Source organism: Oryza glaberrima, chromosome 3 (assembly GCF_000147395.1).
Source record: "Oryza glaberrima chromosome 3, OglaRS2, whole genome shotgun sequence".
NCBI classification, from domain to species: Eukaryota; Viridiplantae; Streptophyta; class Magnoliopsida; order Poales; family Poaceae; genus Oryza; species Oryza glaberrima.
Window position 1 is genome coordinate 29,738,676 of NC_068328.1, and position 26,622 is coordinate 29,765,297.

Below are 26,622 nucleotides of genomic sequence, written 5' to 3' on the forward strand. Positions count from 1 at the left end.
CTAGATTGGTTTTTATGGGACGGAGAAAGAAGCTACAAATCAAATCGTATCTTGAGGAAGATGGAATGAATTTTCAACTTTAAATCTGGAATTGATTTTAGAGTTTTTTTCTCGAAGTTTATTTTTCATCCTTTGCTTTTAATAGTTAAAAGCACGTATATAAAAGTTTTATCCCCACAATATTTTTCATTTGACTGGAAGTTCAAAGCGCTGTCACGCAACGCGGACCGTCCATTAGCCGGACTCTCCAATCTCCACCGCGAAAGACAAGAAGATCGGACGGTCCAAAACCGACGACGGCGTGAAGAAAACTCTCTTCCTCCTCGGTACTTCGGGCCTAGTCCCCCACTTCTCTCTCCGGCGGCCGGCCTCCGCCTCCGCCTCCGCTGTTTCTCCCCCGAGAATTCCGGCGCGCGGCGGACGATGCGACCATGCAAAACCCTCGGCCCCCCTACGCCGCCCACCACCAGCTGCAGCAACACCTCGCCTCCCTCCTCTCCGCCGCCGCCGGCGAGCCGCCGCACCCCTCCGACGACGCCTCCCGCGCCGCCGCCCTCTCCACCCTCCGCCTCTCCCTCCTCCACCCCCCCAACCGCCCGCTCCTCCCCTCCCTCGCGCACTTCATCGCGCCGCCCATCTCCGTCCTTCTCGCCGACGATGCGTAAGTGTGCCCCCCTCCTCTCTCCTTCTCGCCCCGACCCGTGTAGGTTCTCGCCTTCTCGGCTCACCGGCTTGTGATTGTGCAGGTCCTACGCCGTGCGCCGCGCCGCGGTGTCCGCGTACGCGGCGCTCTGCGCGGTGCTGTGCGCGCACGAGGCGCCCGGTGGCCTGCCCGACCGGTTCGTAGCCTGGGGTTTGCCGCTGCTGGGGGAGCCGGCCTCGGCCGCGCTCCTCGCCGAGGGGCTCAGGGAGCTCCTGGCCACCGGGGACGTGCCCGCGGTCGAGCGCTTCGTGCCGCCGCTCCTTGCCGCTTGCCGCGACGTGCTCGAGGATGAGCGGACGTCGCTCACCGTGCTCCGGTGCCTGCTCGGCCTGCTCACTTTGGTCGCCGCCAAGTTTCCCCACTGCTTCCGGCCGCAGTTTGTCGATATCGTGGACCTGCTCCTTGGGTGGGTGTTTGTGCCAGACCTTGCCGAGTCCGATCGCAGCACGATCATGGACAGTTTCTTGCAATTCCAGTGGCATTGGCTTGGCAATCTGCAGTTCTCGCTTGGATTGCTGCCGAAGTTCTTGGCAGACATGGAGGTTCTTGTGCATGATCCTAATCTTGCAGCCAGCCATAACTCTGGCCGGCTTCGCCCACTCTTTGCTTGCTTCTCCACAGTACTGCAGATAATGGCATCTGGTGTGGCTGAGAGAAATAGCCTTAAGGAACTTATAGCAGGGCCACTTGAGGGGTTGGCTCCTCAGCTTTTAATGTGTGCATCAGTGATTGCTTCTAAGCTCGGGTGGTCTGAGAGGATGGAAGAAGCGTCCAGATGCCTTGTCTTACTAGCAGAGATCCTTCAGGAAAGGTTTGCTGAATTTTATGGTATGTTTGTGGATGTGTTGGCCCAGAGCTTGGAAGTTGCCTCATCAGTGCAGTTGGTGGCAGCACTTAAGACTAACCTGCAAGTCCTGTCACTGCAAAATTTGGGGCTCCGAGCATCTGCTGTGGAAGCCTTGCTAGATTTTAGCTCATTTCTATCTCGGTTGCGTCTTCATCCAAACCACACCGTGGTCACAAATGTGGCAACCACTTACCTTTTTGTCCTGCAACATGGATTGGAAGATGTAGTTGATCAAGCCATTTCATCATTGATGAAAGAGTTGGAGCTATTGAAATCTCTGCTTGAGACGGGACGAGCAAGCTACCCTGATATCCAGAATCTATCTTTAGGTAGTAACAGTGAAACACAAAGCAAGTCAAACTCATCCACATTCTCATTGGTGGGGTATTCAGAGCATCAGTTGCTTTCTTTGATGAAATTTGATTTGAAGATTCTTCTGGCAACTATTTCAGTTGATACAAAAAAGAGGAACGACAAAGCAGCTAGTCTGACATCATTCATTTCAGCAAAGCTTGACCCATTTGGTACTCCATTTCATGATTTTCTTGAGATGCAGTTTCATATTTTCTCTATACTACACAGATTGAGCAGTATGGACCTCTCAAGTACTATCGCACCATCTAAAGCAAACGGTTCTGGCGATTCAGGTAGTCAAACTCAGCTGGTTATTGAATCAAGGAAGTCCTTTTGTGACTGCAAAAACAAATTTATGCATAAGTATGGAAAACTTGTGGTCTGGGGCCTTAATGCATCATCATCCATGACACTGAAATTAGAAGCTCTAGCTTGGATAGATACGTTTGGAAACCTGGTTCTTGGCATGGAAAGGGATGTGGATAAGCGCAATATCTCATACGAAGTCCATGAGGGTGCTACCCTTCTGAATACTATCCTTTTTGCAATCTTGGATTGTGCATATGACAGAGAACCTAAAGTAAGACTGCATGTTGCAACATCTTTGGAAATACTCTTTCTTGGTAGGCTTATCAATCCCATGGATTTCTCAGTTGTGACACAAGTTCTTCTTGACAAGCTTAGTGATCCTGATAATGCTGTAAAGAAAGGATTTTCAAGGTTACTTTCAATTGCTCTTCCTATTACAACATACACATTTGGCTTGCTTGAGAATAGATGGAGTTACCAGCATTCCCCAGATACTGCTAACATGAGTAAGCATTGCATGAGTTGGAGGCATGTGCTTGCTGTGAAGCAACAACCCAGGAAACTTCATTGGCAGCAGCTTGTTTCAATTTTGAGCTACCTTTCTCTCAGATTGAAGTTACCTCTTTCTTCTTGGGTCCAGCGCCTGTTCTTTAGTTACCGTGGCAAGAAAGATATGTTCTCTGGTCAAACTGATGTTTCTGGGGATTCTGATGGGAACGAATTATTTAAAGGTCCAGATGTGGACAGAACTATTATTGATAGGATCTACTCAGTTAACAATCTTGCTGCGGTTTGGTGGGGCATTCATGAAGCTGCTCGCCACTGCATAAACCTTCGACTTCGAACTCATCTTGGTGGCCCGACACAGACATTTGCAGCTCTAGAACGCATGCTTTTGGATGTACCGAATCTATTGGCACCAGAAGCTACCGAAGGTGAAGGCAGGTATATAGCACCATCTGACACAAGCTTATTGCCTATGCGCCTGCTGTTGGATTTTGTTGAGGCGTTAAAGAAATATGTTTACAATGCATATGAAGGTTCCTTTGTTCTACCAGCACCTCCAAAAGCAAGTTCCTTGTTTTTTCGAGCAAACAAACGAGTCTGCGAAGAGTGGTTTTCTAGAATTTGTGATCCAATGCTGAATGCAGGATTAGCTTTGCACTGTAATGATGCGGTCATCCACTACTGTTCATCGCGTCTTCTAGATATCAGAAACCTTGCTGCATCATCCCTCAAGGACAACAGTCGCATGGGAGGAGCTACTGAAAGTCACCATGCTTTTAGAGAGAGGTTAGAGGCAGATTTTCTGAAGGTCTTGCGACATGCTTCACTGGCATTATGCAGGTGTCATGAAACAGATGCCTTAGTTGGGCTTCAGAGATGGGCCATATCAACGTTCTATACATACTTTGAGCAGGACAAACAACTAGTTCGAGGTGTATCTGATAGCCAGAATCACTTCTCCTGGATGTCAGGACTCATCTATCAATCTCAGGGGAAGTATGAAAAGGCTGCTGCACATTATTCCCATCTTCTACAGTTTGAAGAAGGCCTTGCCTCCATGGAATCTGATGGCATCCAGTACATCATAGCACGTGTTATTGAGTGCTACACGTCCCTGTCTGATTGGAAATGCTTAGAGGGTTGGCTTTCAGAATTACAAGTTCTCCGTGCTGTACATGCTGGCAAACCTTATTCAGGTGCTTTAACTAGCGCTGGCAATGAGCTAAATGCTGTTCATGCCATGGCATGCTTTGATGGAGGGGACTTCCATTCAGCTTGGGGCTATCTTGATTTGACTCCTAAAAGCAGCAGTGAACTCAGCCTTGATCCCAAGGTTGCAGTTGAGAGAAGTGAGTTAATGCTCTTGCGTGCAATGCTTCAATCTCACAGCAAACCTGACAAGGCACGAGAGGAGCTAAATAAGGCTAAACTGATGTTGGATGAAGCACTCTCTGTGGTCCCACTCAATGGATTAACCGAAGCTGCTGCTTGTGCTGGTCAGCTTTATTGCATCTTTGCATTTGAAGAAACCACTGAACTGGCATGCCCAAATAGAACTAATCAATCGCCAGCGCTAATGGATTATTTACTGAGACTACTGCAGGATCCCATCGATAGAATTAATCAAGATTGCAACATTTGGCTGAAAATCTTCAAAGTGTATCGTACTACACAACCATCTTCTTTACCCACACTTCTTTTGTGTCAGAAACTTGCTAGTCTTGCTAGAAAGCAGAGCAACTTGAAATTGGCTAGCCGCTTAAATCAGTACATCATAAACCACCCTTTGAGTTCATCTGATGAGATGGAAAAAGAAATGCTTACTTTGAACATTAAGTATGAAGGTGCCCTGCTGAAGCACGATCAAGGAAAGAAGGAAGAGGCTTTAACTGACCTGTGGTCACTGGTTCGTGCTACTGTTCTTTCTACAGTTAGTGATTCTTCTGGTGCTGGCACCCCATTGATTGCTAAAGCCTGTTTGAAATTCTCGACCTGGATGGAACGAGAGAATTCAACTCATATTATGAATATGATCCTTCCGAAGGTGATAGAAGATATTAATGATTCTGGTGGCTTCCGAAATGGAGCTGAGAAGCTTTTGTTAGGTGATAATGGATCAGTTTCTGCATCGAATTCTCATGTGGTTTCCCAAGAAATCATAGGAATTGCTCGAAAGACAAGCTGGCAACTTTGTCCCAGTATGGGTAAAGCATGGCATTCTTATGCATCCTGGTGCATTACTCATGCCAATTACTCTCTATCTGGAACTGATTCAAAATTGCAGAATTCGTTGTTCCCTGCTCTCCAGTCTGAGCTTTCTCCAGATAGATTTCACCTGACAGACAACGAAAAGTCTGAAGTGCAGGAAATAATAAGAAATTTCTGTGCTGATAAAGATGGAAATTATGTGGACTGTAGCATTTCACCAACGGCAGGATGCAGTTACAATTCTGAGGGGAATCCCATCGTTTCACTAATTGAGCAAACAATCTGTCTGCTAGAAACTGCAGCTGGAGCACCAGGCTCTGAGGCCTGTGATGGTGAAGGGCCTTCTGTACGGTTATCATCAGAGCTAACAGTTCTTTTCTGTAAATGTGATTCTGCAAAGGACAGCAGCATGACTTTGATTGGCAAGCTTATTGAAATTTGGTGGTCTTTAAGATGTAGGAGAGTATCACTTTTTGGGCATGCTGCTCATGCCTATTTTCAGTACCTTTCGCATTCATCAACTGGGCTTCAACCCTCATATCACCGTGATGTTTTGAAAGGGAAAACAAAGAGCTACACTCTGAGGGCATTGTTGTATCTCCTCCATATAATTTTGAACTACGGGGTGGAGTTGAAGGAAATAGTTGAAAGTGGGCTTTCAACAGTTCCTTTGTTGCCGTGGCAGGTACATCACGATAGTGACATTAATTCTATATTATGATAAAATTGGTGTGTAATCATATGCTTTGGATATATGCAGGAGATTATACCGCAACTTTTTGCCCGCTTGAGCTTCCACCCAGAGAAGATAGTTAGGAAACAGTTGGAAAGCATATTGGTGAAGCTAGGGAAACTTTCTCCTTGTTCAATTGTATATCCTACTTTAGTCGATATCAATGCTTGTGAAGGAGAACCCTCGGATGAGCTTCAGCGCATATTGGATTTTCTGGTATTTTAGATACTTTGAACTACATATTTGTTTAGACTATGAATGGCATGCACAGTATTTATATTTCACCCTTTATTCTTTTTCACAGGTTAAGCAATATCCCAAACTAGTTAAGGATGTTAAGCTTGCAATTGAGGAGTTAGGAATGGTTACTGTTCTATGGGAGGAACAATGGTTGAGCACTTTACAAGATCTCCATTCAGGTAAATCTGTTCTCTGCTTCTGCTGTCCTATGGAATCAGCTGCAGCTATAATTGAAAATGTGAACACCTAGCTATGAATATGTTTACTTGTAAAGAGTACTATATAACTTGTAAAGTTCTTTTGTGCCTTAACTGCAATGCCTGACACACCCTAGGGTTCAATAATTAAAAACCTCTACGATTCTTGTTATTGCCAATTTTGCCATGTCCCTCCAGAGTTAACACAAACGATTCTTGTTATTGCCAATTTTGCCATGTCCCTCCAGAGTTAACACAAAATCCTCTAACTACAGCTCCAATATCATGAAATGGTAAAATGCCTTGCTGCATAAGATCTCTAGGTTTAATGGTGTCCCTTTAGAGTTTTATGAAGTTCACTAAGTTCAAACTATAAATAAATTGCTTATGTTGTAAATCGAACTTTCCTTGTCACTTGCGAATTGAAATACACCCTTTTGGAAATGGATTAGGGGAATATCTTATAGTGTCAGACTATCGTGTAAATTTAAATTTATCTATATGGGTTCATGTAAGGTATTGGTATTCTTTGCTGCAATGTTTGCACCTTGGTTCTTTGTAAAAACTTATTTTACATTTGTAAATGTAAAATAAGTTAAAAAGGGCCAACGCACAAAAATTGCTGGTATCCTTCGCATGAACTGTCCTTTTCAGACTCTAGGCCTAGATGGCCAGTGGCCACACTTATTTAATTAAGTAAACTCTAATTTCAGGTCCTGTAAATAACGGGACAAATTTTTTGTTGCTATGTAGATGTTTTAAGGAGAATTAATATACTTAAAGAGGAAGCTGCAAGGGTTGCTGCAAATTCTACCCTGAGTTCAGCCGAAAAGAACAAGATCAATGCTGCAAAATACTCTGCTATTATGACTCCAATTGTAGTAGCCTTGGAGCGTCGTCTAGCTTCTACATCTCGTGAACCAAAAACATCTCACGAAGTGTGGTTCCATAAGGAATATAATGCTCAGTTGAAATCTGCAATCACAGCCCTTAAGACACCCCCTGGATCTCCATCAGCATTAGGAGAGATTTGGCGGCCTTTTGATTCGATTGCAGCTTCTTTAGCCACTCATCTGAGGAAGTCATGCATATCATTAAGTGAAATTGCGCCACAGCTAGCAGCTTTATCAACCTCTAACATTCCAATGCCTGGTTTTGAGAAGCAGATATTCAGTTCTTCAGAATCTTCTTTTGCTGACAGTCATGGCACAATTACAATATCTTCCTTCTGTAAAGAAGTAACAGTACTTTCAACAAAGACAAGGCCTAAGAAGCTTGTCTTGCAAGGATCAGACGGCCAGAAGTATACCTATCTCCTCAAGGGTCGAGAGGATTTACGCCTCGATTCTCGGATCATGCAGCTGCTAGAGGCGATAAATAGCTTTTTTTATTCATCTTCTGACACTAGAAGTCGAAATATGGCAATACGATTCTACTCTGTTACACCAATTAGTGGAAGAGCTGGACTCATCCAGTGGGTTGAGAATGTAAGTAGCATCTACAATGTGTACAAGACATGGCAAAAACGCTCTCAGTTAGCACAGGCACAGCTCTCTTCAGTTAACACTGTTAATAATAGTATTCACAAATCAGTACCACCTGTTCCCCGTCCAGGTGATATGTTCTATGGAAAGATCATTCCAGCACTGAAAGAAAAAGGGATCAAAAGAGTAATCTCACGAAGAGATTGGCCACTAGATGTTAAAAGAAAGGTTCTATTAGAGCTTATGAAAGAGACCCCAAAGCAGATACTGTGGCAAGAAATGTGGTGTGCAAGTGAAGGGTTCCGGAACTTTAACTCCAAAGTAAAGAGGTATATGGTACATGGCACTTCTGTTTTAACACTGTATTTGCATTAATCACTTGGCAATTTCTTCTTTGTTAGACCAAACCAAAGTAGGATTTTTTTGACAAGTTTGAACTACAGTTAGGTCTATCTTTTTACTTCTTGTCACCTTTTGAGAACAGGTACAAAATTTTGAGCTGGCAATTCAAGTTAATGATGTCCACATGAAACATAACCTGTATACCTGAAATTGAAATTTTGTGCATCTTAAACCGTACTGCTTTATTAAAAATAAAAATTTAAGAGAAACAAAACATTTACTCTTTTTGTAGAGGAAGAAAAGGCATCTGCTGAATAAGATAGTTGTGCCACTCTAGGGATGTTCTTTGGGAGACAAGTTAATGACTGCTCTTCTCTTCTCCATGAGCCAAAAATGATAACTTGAGGGTGGGTTAAATCTTGCTAACTACTCCCTCTGGTTACAAAAAAAAACATGTTATTTCAGACATGCTTCTAAGTTATACTTTCAAAACTTCAGGAATCTATATTTTTTAAAATATTTAGGTTTGACACATGAAAATAATTTGTATACAATTGTCTTGAGAGAAGGAGTACATTCGTAATATTCTAATTTTAACTTAGTTTATTAATATATTCAAGAGAAATTTGTGGTCAAAATAGACTGTCTAAACGATCATGATCGGAGGGAGTAGTTTATTCTCCATAATACACTTTATCTAGCTTCCTAACCTTTACAAATAGAGGTGTACCATTTCCATTGAAGAACAATAGCTGACGTTTTTTTCTTCCTTTTCATTTTACTTCGCAAGATCAAATTTGTCATTATCCACAGGTGCTTAACAATAAGTTAATTTCCTCTTGCAGATTCTCTAGCAGTGTAGCAGCCATGAGCATGATTGGCCATGTACTGGGCCTTGGAGATAGACATTTGGACAATATCCTTATGGATTTCAGCAGTGGTGATGTGGTTCACATAGATTACAATATATGCTTTGATAAAGGGAAAAGGTTGAAGATTCCAGAGATTGTTCCATTCCGTCTTACTCAAACTATTGAATCAGCTTTAGGATTAACTGGAGTTGAAGGTGTCTTTCGAGTTACTTGTGAAGAAGTTATGGCTGTTCTCTTAAGGAACAAAGATATCATATTAATGTTGTTAGAAGTATTTCTTTGGGACCCGTTGATGGAGTGGACACGTGGAAATATCCAAGATGAAGCTGGAATAGCTGGTGAGGAGAAGAAAGGAATGGAATTAGCAGTTAGTCTGAGCTTGTTCTCTTCTAGGATCCAAGAAATCAGAGTTCCTTTGCAGGTAATTTTGCCTCTTGGGTTTGGAATTTTCTCTTGCATCTCCTGGTATTAATATTTTTCAATATTATATGTAATTCAGTCTTGCAGGATGTTACTTGTCTTTTTGGGTTTCTCCAAAAAGCTGGGTAATAAGATTACCTTGCTGTCTAAAAGAAATTCAGTCTTGCAGGATTGAGGAATATATTGCCGCTCATTGCCCTGAAATATTTAGTTCCATTTTTTAGTTAACTTCTATGTTTTTTTAATCTAACTGGATTGCTTCCAATGTTCAGGAGCATCAGGATCTTTTGGTAACTAACTTGCCAGCTACACTATCTTCACTAAAGGTATTCTTTTCAACCGTATAAATACAAACTGTAAGTATTTCAAATAAAACTCACTTTATTCCATATCTTTTTACTATATATGCAGAAATTTTTGGATACTCTAGAGCAGTATGAGGTTATATCTGCTATGTTTTATCATGCTGAGAAAGAGAGATCCAGTGCTTTGCAGAGTGAAACATCAGCAAAATCAATGCTAGCTGAAGCTAGTTCACTTGCTGAAAAATCCCGCACTTCATTTGAGCTTCATGCTCATGAATTAGCAGAAACAAAAGCGGCAGCAAATGATGAAGCAAACAAGCTTGCAGTATGGGTGGAAAAACATGGAAGGATTCTTGAGGCCATACGGGACAATTCAATTGCAGGTGTAGAGTCATGCATGCAATTAAACAGCAAGGATGATGCCTTAAGCCTTATTTCAGCTGTGCTTGAATCAGAAGTCCCTCTTACAGTTGTTCCTGAGCCAACAAGAGCACAATGCTCTGAGTTGGATAGGGAGGTTTCTCAACTAATTCTTGAATTGCAGGGTGGGCTGTCTGCTGCCTTAGAGTCACTTGGTGAATATGCTTTGGTATTGCAGCAAGTTCTCCCAGTTAATTACATCACAACCAGCCCAGTTACTGGTTGGGCACAAGCTTTGCAGCTATCTGTAAGCAGTGGTTCAGAAGATCTGCTTCCCCTTGCCAAGAGGCAAGCAGCAGAAGTCATTGCTAAGGTTCAGGGTGAGGGTATTAATCTAGTTCAGCAAAGATATAGGGATCTCTTAAATCAAATGGAAAGTTATGTTGTGTGTATAGAAAGACTTGCAAGGGAACGTTCCGAACTGATGAATTCTATTGGATTCGAGAATGAAGTGCGATCTAAAGAGCGGATTCTTTCTGCATTCATGAACTCCATTCAATTGCCATCACCAAAGAGGGATATGGGTAACATTCCATTTTTACAATCAGGTAATGTTGGAGTCAAAACTCCAGCCCATGAGGATATACAGGATGAAACAGGTATTGTTCTTTCTATTCTTGGAATTGCTGTTGGTCAGCTATATAGTGACGTTAGAGCCAAGGTTTCTGAGCTTTCAAGTAAAGTTACTGGGATAGCTAAATTTAGAACAGATGAAACTGGTCCTCAAGCTGATGCTGGAACGAGTTTGCAGTTGTTTGATCAGCAGGTTGAAAAATGTGCACTAATTTCAGGATTTGTTGGTGAAGTGCATGGAGTTATGGAGGCAAAATTAGTTGAAATGAATACAGCTTATGCAAAGCCCCAGCATAGGCAATGGGCTTCCACTTTTCAGCGCATTTTGTGCTCAAGTACCAACATGATTGAACAAATGACCGAAGTATTCCTTCCAGAAATTATTAGATCGTTTATTTCATACAATTCAGAGGTAATGGAAGCTTTTGGTTCAGTTTCTCAGATTCGTGGCTCTGTTGATACAGCTCTAGAGAAACTGGTTCGGATAGAACTTGAGAGAGCATCGATGACTGAATTTGAACAGAGCTACTTCATGAAAGTTGGACGAATCACTGAGCAGCAAATAGCTCTTGAAGAAGCTGCCATGATGGGTAGAGATCATCTGTCTTGGGAAGAAGCAGAGGAGCTAGCTTCCCAGGAGGAAGCATGCAGGGCACAATTGGAGCAACTCCAAGAAACGTGGAGCCAGAAGGATATGACGATTTCATCACTTATGAAAGTAGAATCCAGTGCCATGAATTCGCTACTTTCTTCTAAACAGTATTTCTCATCTTTGGTGAATGTTGATCAAGAAAGTGAATTTCATTTGAGAAGAAGCAAGGCTCTGCTTTTGATCTTGACAAAGCCGCTTGCTGACCTTGAAGCACTTGATCATATGCTGTCAGCATGTGGCTTGTTTCCTTATCATGTAGATGGGCCCATTTCTAATCTAACAGATGTCTTGTCATCAGGTTCTTCATTATCTGATGTACTGTGGCCTTTTGCTGGCTTATTAAAGGATCATTGTTTCTTTGTTTGGAAACTCAGTTTGCTGGACTCAATTCTTGATTTGTGCATGCATGAGATTTCATCTTCTGTTGAGCACAGTTTTACTACTAACCAGCTTTATACAGCTCTTAAAACGAAGCTTACAAACCATGTGGAAAAACAAGTTTATCGGTATATCATGGAAAGGATTGCTCCTGCATTTATCCTACAGTTAGACAAAGAAATTAGTGATTTACTGCAATTGAGTCAAGGAAGAAGAGAATCCGGTCAACCTAAAAGAGATTCTGCAGCTGTTGGAAGGGTTGCAGTAATGCTTGAGGAGTACTGTAATGCTCATGAGACAGCTCGAGCTGCCCAGACTGCTGTTTCTCTGATGCAAAGACAATCGAATGATCTCACAGAGGCTTTACGCAAAATCGTTCTAGAAATAATTCAAGTGGAATGGCTGCATGACCTTTCATCTCCTCACGCGCAGAAGTCTAAGGTTTTGTCACAAAATATTCTTAGTGATGATAAGTTCATATCTGTGCTCCTAAATATAAGCAGAGGCAACTTGTTGGATAAGATTCAATCTTCAGTGTCATTGGTAACAAGATCAATTGAGTGCCTGCAAGCTTGTGAAAACACTTCAGTTTCAGCTGAAGGACAACTTGAGAGAGCAATGGGATGGGCTTGTGCTGGTCCAAATACTTCTGGAGCAGGCAGTTCAACCACAAAGGCTTCAGGAATCCCATCTGAATTTCATGATCATCTGTTAAAAAGGAGGAAATTGCTTCGGGTCATCCAAGAACAGGCATCTGATCTTGCTAACATCTGCACATCTGTTTTGGAGTTTGAAGGATCGAGAGACGGAATTTACCTTATTCCTGAGGATAAATCTTCCGGACAATCTACTGACAGAGGCAGGACATGGCAGCAAACTTTCTTGAATCTCCTGACACGTCTAGATGCAGCATATCGTTCTTTCACATGTAAGTGACTACTTTTTCGCACTTCTATTGTATGTATGTTTAGATCAAGGACCCCCAAACTTGTTCTTGTGTCAAAACTGCCCAAGATAGCTTGCCACCATGAGATGCAGGCATATACAGGCTTCAATGAATCATCCTACTGCTTTTCTTTTTTCGGTTACTGTTTTCAGTGTTATTCTGTATAAGACATCAGTAAATGAGTGTAGGCCACCAAAGTATTGACAGAATTTGGATGCCGTGCACCTGTCTTAGTTCATCCTGCTTTATGATACGATTTTCTCGTGTTATTGTAACAGTTTTATTTCTGCTTGCTGCAAGCAGGTGCAGAACAAGAGTGGAAACTCAGTCAGTTCAACATGGAAAGTGCTGGGAAAAGCTTGTATTCAGTAACCAATCAGCTCTCTGTAGTCTCTTCGAGAGCAAAATCTGCTTTAGGTCTGCCATCTACTCATGACTTTGTTGCTTTGTGTTTCTTTTGGTTAAATAAATATTCTTTTTGTTCCTCATAGAGTGTTCTGTCTATATTTTCCCAGTTAATCTACAGGATACTCTTGTGTCCATGTATGAACGAGCTTCTGAAGTCACTGCATCATTATCTGGGTTCAAACATGTTTCACAGCATCGCACTGCTTTGACTTCTGAATGTGGTTCGTTACTAGAGGAGGTACGTGATTATTAAATATAACCTTTCCACGCACAAAAATCTTGTTGGAATCTACTGTGAGTGCATAGGAGTTGCTACTTATGAAGTCAGCCGTTTGTTTTCAGCTGTGCAACTTTGTAAATGATTGTGAACACTTTGGTGGTTAGACTTTAGTTTACGAGCTATATATAATTTAGCTATTTTACACATAAATCTGGGAAATTAGATATTTTATCTCTGGTTTTGTCAATTTATGCACTTATGTCCCTTTTTAGTTGTTCATGGTGATCAAATCCAAATTTTTATCTGTAGTTGTTGATTTCTGGGAATTCTTTTTGCAGGTTTTGGCAATAGCAGAGGGGTTGCATGATGTATATATCGTGGGAAAGGAAGCTGCTGTTATGCACAATTCAATTATGTCCAATCTTTCAAAGGTTTTTTTCACTGTTACGCTTTGTTCTATTGCATTTCCTTTCCTAGATCAATATGAACACTTGGTCCCGCAATATGAATATTTGGTCCTGGATACTCAGTGGCAGCATTGGACCTGCACCTTTTATGTGCATATGCTGTTCAGACTTCCACTGAGAATCCCATTGTAATATTAAGGCTGGTATTTGATATGTGTTACTTGTACATTCCCAGATGGCCAGAACTGAGGAATGCTTGACACCATTAGTGTATTCGGATTACTAGAAATTGTTTTTTTTTTCTTCTGAGGAAAAACTTTTCTTTTGATGTTTGACAGGCAAACACAATTTTACTTCCACTCGAAGCCTCATTGTCTGCTGATTTAGCTGTTATGTCTGAAGCAATCTCAAAGGAAAGAGAGAAGAATAATACCAGCATGCCTCTTATTCATGGAAAGGCATTATACCAATCTTACATTATTAGAATACGGGATGCTTACAAAAATTTAGAACCTCTGGTGCCCCCACTTGCTGACGATGCGAAGGAGTTGCACTCCTTGATGACTAAGCTTGGACGCCTTTCTAGTATTCATGCAGGGAGCCTTCATAAGGTACTTAACTAAGACCCAGTTGCTCTGAGTTGCCATTAATTATTTAGAGAAATCTTTTTTAATTATTTGCATTTCAATAGCAATACTCCCTCCATTCCATAATATAAGGCACAGCCACTTTTTTTAGATGTTCCATAATATAAGGCATGCATGCATATAGACCATTAACTATGACCTCTTCTCCATTAAATTATTACTTTTTTAAATCCTCCACTCTCATGTTCTCTAATTCTATTGGATGTATGTATTGTATTTATTAGGATGATCCAAACTACAAGATGATAATAATTATTTTCTTGGTCTTTGGGTTAGGGATGGTTATGCCTTATATTTTGGAATGGAGGGAGTAATATATTTTCAGATGCTTGATCTGATTTGAGTATTTTAGTCAATTTTCACATTTCTTTGTGACAACAGCAATTAACTTTGTGGATTTACGGAGCTTCCTTGCTTGGGGACAGAGCCTTGAGGATATGGGTCATAGTACCCTTTGAAATCCTTACCACTTTCTGGAATACATGTCCACCTGTAGGATATTTAATTTGGAAAAGATTGAAATTTTGATAATACTCTAAACAAAATAATAACGATAATTTCGATGTAAAATATGATTCAAATAATTCAAAGATATATTGATTATCAGATTGAACTGCATGATACTTGAGAATTTCGTCAACTCAAGATTCAAACACTGTTGCTTTTTCTTGGCTATGCTGAACTGCTGCAGAATCAACCATGGAATGAATTTTATGTTTTTCTATTCCCTCCATCCCAAAATATGATTTTCGCGGGGATTAAGGTGAGGGATGACAGTAAATGGGGGATGGTTGTGATTGGTTGAGATGAGGAAGTAGCTGGAGAAATTAAATGAGAGATGATTGTGATCGGTTAAATGAGGGAGTATGTAGAGAAGTTGCTATATTCTGAGACAAAATTTGAACGATACAAGGTGCTATATTTTGGGACAGAGGGAGTACTTGATTCTTTGTTTAGGATTAAAATTCCAATTTAACAAAATGTCTCCAGAAGTTCACTCATCTTCTCTTTTCCGCAGGCTCTAGAAGTTCTTGGTGAAAGTGAAACTGTGAAGTCACAGGATATGCCTTCAACACATGCAGATATTTTGCAGAGTGATTCATCAATTGAGAAGGATAAAGGTTCTTCTGGGAGCAGGGAAGGTGGATCTCAGGATTTAGTAACGACCACTGATCTTTCTTTACAAGATGAATGCTGGATTTCTCCTCCCGAACACTCATATACAAGCAGTTCTGGATATACCACAGAGTTAACCCAGATTACTTCTTCTGAGAACATAGAGAATATGGATCCCTTATTGGTTGACAGGCCTGTGATAGAAGCTCCTGGTGCTAATGATCAGGAAAGAGGGGCTGATTCGGAATCAGATTCAAGTAGCAATAAGCAGTTGTTCATAAACAATGTTACATTGACGAATGTTAACAGTGTTGATGAGGTTGAAATCTCATTGTCAAAGGAGAGGAAATCTGAAAATGAGAATACAAATTTGCCATTCAAACAGATTAGAGGACAAGAATGTGATAACAGTGATCCTAAATCCTATCCAGATTCTGTGACTCGATTGACAAGAGGTAAAATGAACAATAGTAGGTAGTTAGATATATGGTGCTAGATGTTGCTATTTATTTTTCTAAATTATTTTGTACTTCATAGTAGGCTGCCCTAAAACTTCCTTTAAGTAATATATCATGTTTCAAACACTTCCTTTGAGATTTACAGCATTGCCGTTTTGATCTAATTGTGTCTGTCAGCACCATGTTAACACCGTACAGATTATCCTCCAAGAAGGGAGAATTGCATATACTGCAGAACTTGATTATCAATCTTTTTTGCCTAGTATGTAATCTAAGTATCTATTAGATTTTCATGAGAAGATCAATGCAAGAAATTAATTTAATGTTTCACACTAAAATCTTCACAAATTGAAACTGAATATTGTAATCATTTTAAGACTATGTTTTCATAGTGCTTTGTCTCTGAACCTCTCGTGAAGTGTTAGGATTCCGAAGCCAAGACAAACTTTGTAGCTAATGCTCGCTTGTTCTTTTTGATGGCCACAGGTAAAAATCCTTTTGCTTTGTCCATACTGAAGCAAGTGGAGCATAAGTTACATGGATGGGATATAGATGGCACCAGGTGGGCAATTAAGCATCTTAGTAATCACCCAAAAATGTCCTCGTGTTCTCCAATTTATTGATCTCCTACTGTTCCTTCTAGGTCCTTGAAGGTTTCTGAGCAAGTTGACCATCTTCTCAAGCAAGCGACAAGCATTGACAATTTGTGCAATATGTATGAGGGGTGGACACCTTGGATATGATTCAAAGATACATGTGAACATGTCTTTCTACGATTTGTTTTTTCCAGGTATCAACTGAAAATATAAGATCCCCCTATAGGTTTGTTTAGTACCTTGTGATAGAAGGGGTTGTCCAAACAGTAATTAATTTTCAGATGGAACATATTGCTGTGGTCATCATTATTTGGCATTTCTTAAAACCTAGATAAGTCAGTGCCAGCTAACTGGCCAAAAAGAATGTCATTTAAAAGGGAACTGCTTAACTGCCAGTATATTAGCATATTCAACTACATTCATTTACAAAAATTATGTACCAGACTAACGGTTCATACTTGTAGAAGAGTGAAACACGCTGGAGGTCCCTAAACATGTGCCATTGTCTTACTTAGGTCACTATACTTTTGGTATGATGTTAGCCTTTTCATACTCCATAGTATATTACCGTCATGAATTCAGATCAATGATTTAGTTAGTCAAAACAAGAGAAAAGAATTCCAACAGCTTCTCATTGTTTGCAGGGCAAGCTGAAGTTGAGATCTGAATGGGCATAAGTTATTACAATATCCACCTTTTATTTGCCTAGTTAAGTGTATAATACCTTTCCTCTGAGTTGATATCTCCAATTCCTACGTTAGTTCAGTGACAATTTTAACACATGTATAACTCTCTGTCAGTATACTTGTCAACTTTCTGCCAACCATTTTCCTGGATCACTGTCAATAGTCTGGTACGTCTCCCCACGTTTATACATATTACTGCTTTCCCTGCTTTGGGACTTTTTTTTTTTAATTCGACATTATTGATTTTAAGTTTTTGTGATATAACTTTGATCGCTACTTTTATATACTTATAACAATACTCTCTCTTTTACTTGACATTTTGACTTCTCGTAGTCACCACTCACCAATATACAGCTGTAATATTCTCTTTTGCAATTTTTAATTTTTAATGTATATATTTCATACATCTATTCTGTACATTTTTTGCTATCTTGATGATCAACATTTGGAAAGTATGATGGCATGTATTCTATTCTAGGTGACAAGTAAAAAGGAACAGATGGAGTAAGTACTTTTAGAAAAATCTAGTAGAGTAGTTTCCATATTATCCAATATGGGTATTATAGTTTCCATTAATACCACCTCCATTTTTAAACATATGACACTGTTGGCTTTTGGACATACGACCATCCATCTTATCAAAAGGATATGTATCACTTATTTTTTTGTGACTTGTTTTTATCATTAAAGATACTTTAAGCATGACTACATTTTTGCATAAAATTTTTTAATAAGACAAATGGTCAAATGTATGTCCAAAAATTAATAGCTTCGTATATTTAAAAATGGAGAGTATTAATGGTCAAGTTTTTACTACATGGACATGAAATTTAAAAAAAAAAGGAAGGAAATGCTCATTTTGTTTGTTTTTTTACACGTGCATATGTGGATACATGCACTATCACCAACGTAATGATGCACGCTTAAATTCAAATCTTCTGTTCATTATCATGTCGTGCACAAATCATGAAGCACGTTGGACTGATAGGATAGTGCATATGCAGAGATTCATTTCTCTTTCACATAGCTATAACCTTCTGTTAATACAAATCAGTTTATTCCTTTTAATATTTTCGTTTTTTTTTTTGTTGCAAGCTTTAATGACCATTTGTCGATCTTCATTTTCTAACGTACTTAGAAGTAACAGTAAAGCATAAGTGATTTACCCAAAAAATTTCTGTTTCATTTCCAGAGTTTGGACAAGACAATCCATAGTGAAAACAAGATTGCCACAGCACGTCGAGCAAAAGCAGGCTTACTGCCACAAAGAGGTTTGGTTTGCACCTGCTCTTTACTTTTTCTTCAAAACAAGGCTGAGGCTAGCTGTTTAAACATTTCAAATAAGAGTGTTCATATTTGGTCTAGCTTTACAGGGTCACCATTCACTCCATATCCTAGCAGCAAGATATGAACTGTTAAGTATGGGTAGCTATGGATGGATCCAGACAGAGCAAGGATCTGAAGTACTTTCAGCGTTTTCATGTACAATGTTCTCAGCTATACAGCAATGTATTGCAGAATTCAGGCATCGATATTTTGGGATATGGACTGGTTTTAGCAATGGTATGAACAAAAATACCCTAGCTAAGAGTTTGCAGTTCACGTGGACAGCCATGGCTTGCACTCCCAGTGGACTGAAGACTTCATGATCTTTAACAGTAAGCCGTCTTAAGAACATGAAGAGTTTTAGCAAGCACGTTTTAAAAGCACAACCAAGAAATCTGGTTCGAGTATAGTGTACATAATATTTTGCATGTACTTGTGATTTTAGAAGATTCCTATCATGACCATGTTGCATTGATGTAAAGATAGGTGTTCGACAGTATTCTGGAAGTGGGATTCTAATTCTAAAGTGGGCAAGTATCACAGTATTTTTTTCCTCTATGCACACCTCAAATATAGCTATATTTTCGCGTGAAAAAGGGTCTGGCGATATTCAAAAGCAAAATTGGAAATTTATAGCTTGTAGAATACATGAACTCTTGCTTTCTTTCCTTGTGTTTTATTCAGATACAGATTGGTCTGAAATCTTCAAGTATATATATAGCCTTACAGCGTGACACGTTGATGATGTGCCCCGTGCTGTTAACATTGTAATTTTTTTTATAAAAAAGAAAATCTTATCATCGTTCATAATTCCTCCCGTTTTATTGCTATTATTTGAGATGGAGATTGATCACTTTATCTGAACTCGAGTACGAACTGGTGGGCAGTGTTTGTGCTGTTGCTGACTAGTGGTCATGGAAAAGATAGGGCTCGGGTGGCCTCTGTGCACGCTGGCAGGGCAGCAATACCCTGGCCCCGTCCTCTCCATAAAACATTCAGATAAACTCAACTCCTTTTTCCCCAGCTGTTATTTTCACCATGTTTAATTTTTACCTTTGCATTTTGTATGGCCCAAGAGGCCAAGAAGCCTGTGCCTTAAGTAAATCTCCAGTAAATGTAGCGTAGTTTTTTTAATAGACAAAAATGCACCTTCTCATGTGGATAATATATTTTTGACCCCCAAAAATTGTACCAATGAGCATACTTTTATTCCTGTTATTTCTTTAATTTTCTTGGGAGAAATGTGAGATGTCGCTTTCGGAGATTAGGTGATTTTTTTTATATACACTTGCTCCCAGTGTTAGGTGATGGATGACAAAGCGTTTGTGACTTGTGATCTGTAAGTTGAGTGGCCGAGCCGCTGTTTCCTTTGCGATTTGGTACCCTGCGTCCTGATTAGTGGTAGCTAATCGCAGCAATTATATAAGCAAACCATATCTCTAAGCGCACAGGATCATTGTTTGGTTCGATACATTTTCTCCAGTGAAGAATCTTGCCTGCTTTTGGGTTGGTGGCGATCTTGAAAGCTAACACGCACGTAAAATAAACTATGCTAAATGGCAGGGCACCCGGTTAATTATTTCTTTTCCTGCCTCTGGGACCAACATCCCCGGATACTTTCAGCCATTTGATCTAGTGTCATTAGATATGGGAATATAATCTCGTTATGCGAATTTTCTCCCTTATTTTGCTGAAACCTATTTTGCTTAAATTGCACCACCCATTGCAATTTACACAATTAAAATCAAGATATTCTTTTTATCCGAATGTAATCGCATCCATAAAAAAAAAAGGTACTCTGCTATCCAAAAGAAAACGTTGTGTTGCAAAAGAATAGAAAAAACAGAAGCAGAAAAAAAACATAAAAATAAGTAATGCTAGTGGCAAATAAGAAGAACGCGAAAACAAACGACCAATTTACATGTCTAAATCTCAAAAAAAAATTGGTTAAAGATTTTTTAAAAAATAAACCAAGGGTTGGAATTTTTTTCTTTTTATTTAAAAAAAGAAGAAAATAAAAAATAAAAGGAAAAGGAAAAGATTAAGCAGAGGTTGGTGATGCTGATGCGTCCGGCGTGGTGGGTGCTGGGGCTGATCACTGCAGATAAAAACGCCACGCGAATCCACTACCTCCCAAACCCCGAGACCCCCCGCCTCCACCACCACCCGCCGCTCGCCGCTCGCCCACCATGGCCATGGCGACGGCGCTCCGCAAGCTCTCCTCCGACGCCCTCCGCCGCCAGCCGCTCTCCCGCATCACCCCGCTCTACTACATGGTTCCACTCTTCTTCCTCCATTTTTTCTTTAATTTTTTTTTGTTTATATCGTTGCCCTCTTGAGAAATGGTGCTTAATCCGTTCCATGGATTGGTTTGGGTTCGTGCGCTCTCGCAGGCGTCCCTGCCGGCGACGGAGGAGAGATCCGGAGTCACCGTACGTGCTCTCTCTCTCTCTCTTGATTATGTGTTCCGTTGCTCGTTGGTGTCTGTGGTTTGTTCATTCTTTTTTTTTTTTTTTTTGATTTTGTTTGTGTGTTGGATGCAGTGGCCGAAGCAGCTGAACGCGCCGCTGGAGGAGGTGGATCCCGAGATCGCCGACATCATCGAGCGCGAGAAGGCCCGCCAATGGAAGGTAACCAGCAACCACCAAAAAAAAAGTGCGTGGATTGTTCAGTGTTTGGTCCACCGACGCATTGCTGAATTGTGGCAATCTGTTTGGTGCAGGGTCTGGAGCTCATCCCGTCGGAGAACTTCACCTCGGTGTCAGTGATGCAGGCGGTGGGATCCGTCATGACCAACAAGTACAGCGAGGGGTACCCCGGCGCGAGATACTACGGTGGAAACGAGTACGGTTGATTGCGTTCTATCGGTTGCCTTTGTTCAGATTATTTGGGTGTTAAAAATGTTTAATCTGAAAGAGAAATCAGTGCCTGATGGGAGTGAATGATGTGAATTTCTGGTGGCTCTGGGTTTTCCTTGCGTGCAGATACATTGATATGGCCGAGTCATTGTGCCAGAAACGTGCTTTGGAGGCCTTCCGCTTGGACCCAGCGAAATGGGGAGGTAAATCATTTTCACTCTTTATCTTGCCTTGTCATGTTTTTATATGAACTCCAGCTTTCATGCGCATCAATAGCCTTTAGTCCTCTTTTGTTTCCTGCTTTGGGCGATGTAAATGAAAAAAAAAAAGGATAGGGGCAAAAAGGTTCCTTTGGATAAGACACAGTTTTTATGGTTCCATAGTTCACAAAAAGAAAAAAAGGGATTTTGATCAGAAAATTTCTTCTAGGTTCTTAATTTACTTAGCTTCCTCACTAGTACAATGAAAAGATTACATCGTTTATAAACCACTCAGTTCTTCAGTAACCTGAATACAAATGGTACACGAGTGGTCCTATTCATTTATATTTTTCGAATTGTTTGCTTTCATTATTAACCGCTTTGTACTTAAATTTATCTAGAATACTTATTCTCAAAATTTTAGTTTTCTTTCTCCAAAAAGGTGGCATTCTAACTTGACAACCAATTTCTACCTCTGCAGTGAATGTGCAACCTCTATCAGGGTCACCTGCCAACTTCCATGTTTACACTGCCCTATTGAAACCACATGAGAGAATCATGGCTTTGGATCTTCCTCATGGTGGACATCTTTCTCACGGCTACCAGGTACATGGGTCTGGACTTCTTCATTGCCTCCTTACTACTAGTTGTTTCAGTTGGCATGCAAGCATAATGCTTCCTTCCTTGTTGTCTTTCTTTGTCCTCGCAAGTTTTTCAATTCTCTCATCGTTACTATATACCAATGAGTTTCTTCCCCCTCAATTCTTAGTTATGTTCAGATATAATGCTCTTGGTACTCTCATCCTCCCATGGCTTAGTTGTTCAACTTCTTGATGGTTGCAGACTGATACTAAGAAGATTTCAGCAGTTTCGATATTCTTTGAGACAATGCCCTACAGATTGGATGAAAGCACTGGCTTGATTGATTATGATCAGGTGCAATGTCCTCCTTATCTGTTTTGTTTTAATGCCATTTAACTTATTGAATTCTCTATCATTCTTTTATAGGTATGAGTTTTCATTGGACAAAATGTGTTCTTTTTGCATCTAGCAGATTCCACAGCTGAAAATATGGTTTCAAGTAGCATTATCTAGGATATTTTTCATTGCCTCATATCTCTTTCAATTGTGAAATTATTTCAAGATGAATTTCTGCTGACATGCTTGATTTGCTACTTCTGCACAGATGGAGAAAAGTGCCGTTCTTTTTAGGCCAAAGTTGATCGTTGCGGGTGCAAGTGCATATGCGCGTCTTTATGACTATGACCGCATGCGGAAGGTGAATTTTACTGCTCAATAGTGCATGCTGAATCTTCACCTTCTGTAATCAGTCAAATAATTCACTTGTTATGCAATCTGCAGGTTTGTGACAAGCAGAAGGCAATACTTCTAGCAGATATGGCACATATCAGTGGGCTTGTCGCAGCTGGTGTTGTTCCATCTCCTTTTGATTATGCAGATGTAGTGACTACCACTACTCACAAGTCACTCCGTGGACCACGTGGAGCCATGATCTTTTACAGGAAGGGGGTGAAAGGAGTAAACAAGCAAGGCAAAGAGGTATATACTTGAGCAGAACAATAGCAAGATAGTTGCGTAGGGTGTTGGTACTGTTTCTTCTCCATCCTGTGACTCTGTGAGCTTCAAAAAAATAAAAATGCCTAATGACCCTCTACCGTCTAGGTTATGTATGACTTTGAGGACAAGATCAATGCTGCTGTCTTCCCAGGTCTGCAAGGTGGACCACATAATCATACCATTACTGGCTTAGCTGTTGCGCTTAAGCAGGTCTGTAGCACTTCTGATCCCTGATGTTTTATATTTTATAGATCACATTGTTTGCCTTTGTCTTGGACTATAAAAGGACTTTCTAACTTCCAGGCAACTACTCCGGAGTACAGAGCTTATCAAGAGCAAGTTATGAGTAACTGTGCAAAATTTGCACAGGTATGTGTTCAAATTTTGCTAGGTTTTTTTTTTATCTACAATATGGCTTGATCTTTCTTTATTTCACAACACTTAATAATGATTTTGTTCTTCACTTAGTTCACCTCAGCATGTTACGAATTGCAAATTATTGGTTTTCCAACATGATGAATTGTGCTTTAACATTTGAACCACTTCCTTATCTGATGGCAATTTATCACTTCCAGAGCTTGACAGCAAAAGGCTACGAACTTGTCTCTGGTGGGACTGACAACCATTTAGTGTTGGTAAATCTCAAGAGCAAGGTAAGACAAACATGTGGGACGCTTTGGGTGTTTTGAGATATTTTAGTTCTATCTTTCAGTTTCTCTTATGAGTGCTCACCAATAAACTTTCAGCTGCTTCCTTTTAAAAAATATCAATTGATGTCTATTTAACCTCAAGCTTGCTGTTTCTGTATATAAATGATAGCTAAATGTGCTTTGCAGATAAACTTGTTTTTTTTTCAAATTTTTATGCCATATGGGGACAATTATCATCCTCTTCAAATTTCATGTTTAGGGCATAGATGGTTCAAGAGTGGAGAAGGTTTTAGAAAACGTGCACATTGCAGCAAACAAGAACACAGTTCCTGGTGATGTTTCAGCTATGGTACCAGGAGGCATCAGGATGGGTAAAATCTGCCCTATGTGGTTTTTTTTTAATTTACTTAAAATAGATTTGCAAAATCTCAATATCAGCTCCATGATCATGCAGGAACCCCAGCACTGACCTCAAGAGGATTTGTTGAGGAGGACTTTGCTAAGGTTGCTGATTTCTTCGATGCAGCAGTGAACTTGGCTTTGAAGGTTAAGGCTGCAGCAGGTCAGTCAAATTCCTAGTTTTTTTTTTGTTTGAAAATGTTGAGAATACAAAACAATTGTTGCATGCATTGAGGTGCCCTCATATGATACTTCACCCTAGGATCATCGTATTCATCATTTTGTTTTTCCCCTTGCAATTTAGGTGGAACAAAACTGAAGGACTTTGTTGCCACTTTGCAATCTGATAGCAACATTCAATCCGAGATTGCAAAACTTCGCCATGATGTGGAGGAATATGCAAAACAGTTCCCCACAATTGGGTTTGAGAAAGAAACCATGAAGTACAAGAACTAAGAAACTTTGAATGGAACAGCAAGGTATTGTCCTGACAGATAAATTGGCTCCATTTTTTTTTTAGCATGCTGCATGCAGTATATTAGTTGCCTAGGCCTTGGCTCCGATCATGAGCCATGTTTACTCTTTCATTGTTGCCTCAGCTTGCACCCCTTCCAGTTCTTCCACCACCGCTCCTTCCTGCATGCCGTTTTCCAGAAGCAAATTAACTGTGCATTCTGCTATCAGTCACCGAATTCTTCTGTCGCATTTATTTCAGGGTAAAAGAAAAGGCATCAAGCTGAATTCCTGAGGTGACTGTTGGAATTCTTGCAAGAACAAGTCGGTGTAAACATATATCCATGGAGTGCCATCTTATGTAAAAGGGACCCCTGGCATTTTACAGCATGTGGAAACTTTGTCAATAGTTCTTATCGTAGACACCTACTGTAAGATGTTATGCTAATGCTATATTAACCTTCACTATCTTCTTGGACAAGCAGTTACACATACTTTGGTGTATTCTGTGAATAATTCGCATGATTGCGGAATTTTTCGTGTTTATAAATCGTAACTTGTAATCTTTTGGCCCTGCACGCAATTTGAAAGCCCTCGATCGGATTGTCGTTTACTGCACACAACTGTGAGAGTAAGAGGCATATGATAACTGTGGACAAAGGCTACCAAGGGCAATGGGATTTTTTTTACCTTTTACCTTTTTAATCTTAGAAATAAACTCCTTCAAAATTTATTTTGAAGATCTGAATTTTTTTGACACCGATCTGGTTGGCGTGTTAGCATTGTCTTGCCATGCCACTCTGGCTGATGTGATAGGACGTTCGTTGCGGGTGATGTGTCAGTGTTGTATTACTTTTTTGGAAATAAGTTTTGAAAGTATTTATTTGTAAACTAAATGTTGACGCTTTGTCATGGCCAACACAAAATCACCTAACGATTTGCGGTGTAATCAACAGAGTCGCCAAAATCGATAGATCAAAATCGGCTAGTGAAACCGATTTCGAGATTAATTCACTTTCGCGGAATCAAGCGATTAATTTACAAGCAAATTAGTAAAGAGGATAACTATCGTACTTACGTGATGATGAACGACTAGTTTCCGAGCAAACTAGCAAAGGATAACCTCCTCGCTTTCGTGGAGAAGCACGACCGTTTTTCAGCGCAAAACGGTAAAGATTAACCAAATTCTAGAGTTGACAGAACTCAGCCATGAAAACAAAATAGAGAATAACAAGAATGTAAAGAAAAAATAGTAGATTGAAATTGTTCCGGGGGGTTCTCAAACTGATCTAATACCCCACTATATATAGGGGCACCTAACCACCGGATGTGTAAATCCTACATTCATGGAAACTCTTAATTAACAAATCAGCTGCTACCAAAAATGTATATTCCATAGCTGACTTTACCGCATAGTCGCATAATCCAGTCCGCACACACGATTCTGCCTTGGTTGCAGAGCCAAGCAGCAGTGTACGTAAGTGCATCAATTTCCATCTTTTGTCCAGCACAGCAGCTCTCAACAACTGAAATACATATTTCCTCGCTGCACTCCATCATGCCATCAACCCATCAACTGATCCATACATATCCCAATGCCAGATTAAATACTATGATCACCCAATGTTTTGCAAGCATGATCTAGCCGATGCACCGAAGATCCATTAGCCAAATTATACCACAAACACTAAAAAGGTTAAAAGAATAATTAAAAACCGGGTAATAGTGTCCTCGTCGCAGAAGGAGCGAGTCCCCTTCTTCATCATCGGCAGCATGGCCTCCGGTGCCGCCATGGCAGCGGCAGCGAGAACGTCAGCGGACGCAGTCGCGTCGTCGTGACGATGACATGGGCTACGCGCGCCGGGCAGAAACTGACTCCTGCACTGCACATCGTGGTTGTCGATGAGGAGGTAGGGGATCTCACACATGAGCTAGCTCCTTCGTGATCTCGGCGATGGCACACGCTTCGTCTTTCCCGGCGCCCCCACGATCGAGCCAGAGATGCAGGAGTACGTTGGCCTGCATGGCCCCTGAAAGGGGGCTTTTAACTTAGGCCTGATATGCGTGTGACTCCTGAAAGCCCACTTTGGCCTGATAGCAGAGTATAATCAGGAGTTGGGTACCCACGGG

General features: G+C 40.6%; 2 protein-coding genes across 5 annotated transcripts; both read left to right on the forward strand.

The window, feature by feature from the left end:
- The first annotated feature begins 336 nt into the window (after positions 1–336).
- On the forward strand, positions 337–19,102 carry LOC127768644 (uncharacterized). Of its 4 annotated transcripts, none has more exons than XM_052294263.1 (20): positions 337–661; positions 747–5,613; positions 5,689–5,877; positions 5,966–6,080; positions 6,852–7,911; positions 8,770–9,217; positions 9,489–9,542; positions 9,628–12,472; positions 12,794–12,907; positions 13,006–13,136; positions 13,457–13,549; positions 13,864–14,136; positions 15,191–15,743; positions 16,233–16,308; positions 16,390–16,536; positions 16,807–16,872; positions 16,987–17,050; positions 17,143–17,195; positions 18,221–18,299; positions 18,394–19,102. In XM_052294263.1, the coding sequence occupies exons 1-15, from the start codon at positions 432–434 to the stop codon at positions 16,487–16,489; spliced, it is 11,148 nt and encodes a 3,715-aa protein (XP_052150223.1). In that variant the 5' UTR covers positions 337–431; the 3' UTR covers positions 16,490–16,536; positions 16,807–16,872; positions 16,987–17,050; positions 17,143–17,195; positions 18,221–18,299; positions 18,394–19,102. The 4 variants fall into 4 exon arrangements, with proteins under 4 accessions (XP_052150223.1, XP_052150224.1, XP_052150222.1 ...); XM_052294264.1 differs by having other exon boundaries at positions 16,810–16,872; XM_052294262.1 differs by lacking the exon at positions 16,807–16,872.
- Positions 19,103–20,467: 1,365 nt separating this feature from the next.
- On the forward strand, positions 20,468–25,055 carry LOC127768647 (serine hydroxymethyltransferase, mitochondrial). The gene is made up of 16 exons (XM_052294269.1): positions 20,468–20,630; positions 20,748–20,786; positions 20,898–20,984; positions 21,077–21,198; positions 21,339–21,415; positions 21,894–22,018; positions 22,256–22,348; positions 22,599–22,691; positions 22,775–22,972; positions 23,096–23,200; positions 23,294–23,359; positions 23,566–23,643; positions 23,900–24,011; positions 24,095–24,202; positions 24,344–24,518; positions 24,755–25,055. Exons 1-15 carry the CDS (start codon positions 20,544–20,546, stop codon positions 24,493–24,495), a joined length of 1,542 nt encoding a protein of 513 aa, XP_052150229.1. The 5' UTR covers positions 20,468–20,543; the 3' UTR covers positions 24,496–24,518; positions 24,755–25,055.
- Positions 25,056–26,622: the final 1,567 nt, after the last annotated feature.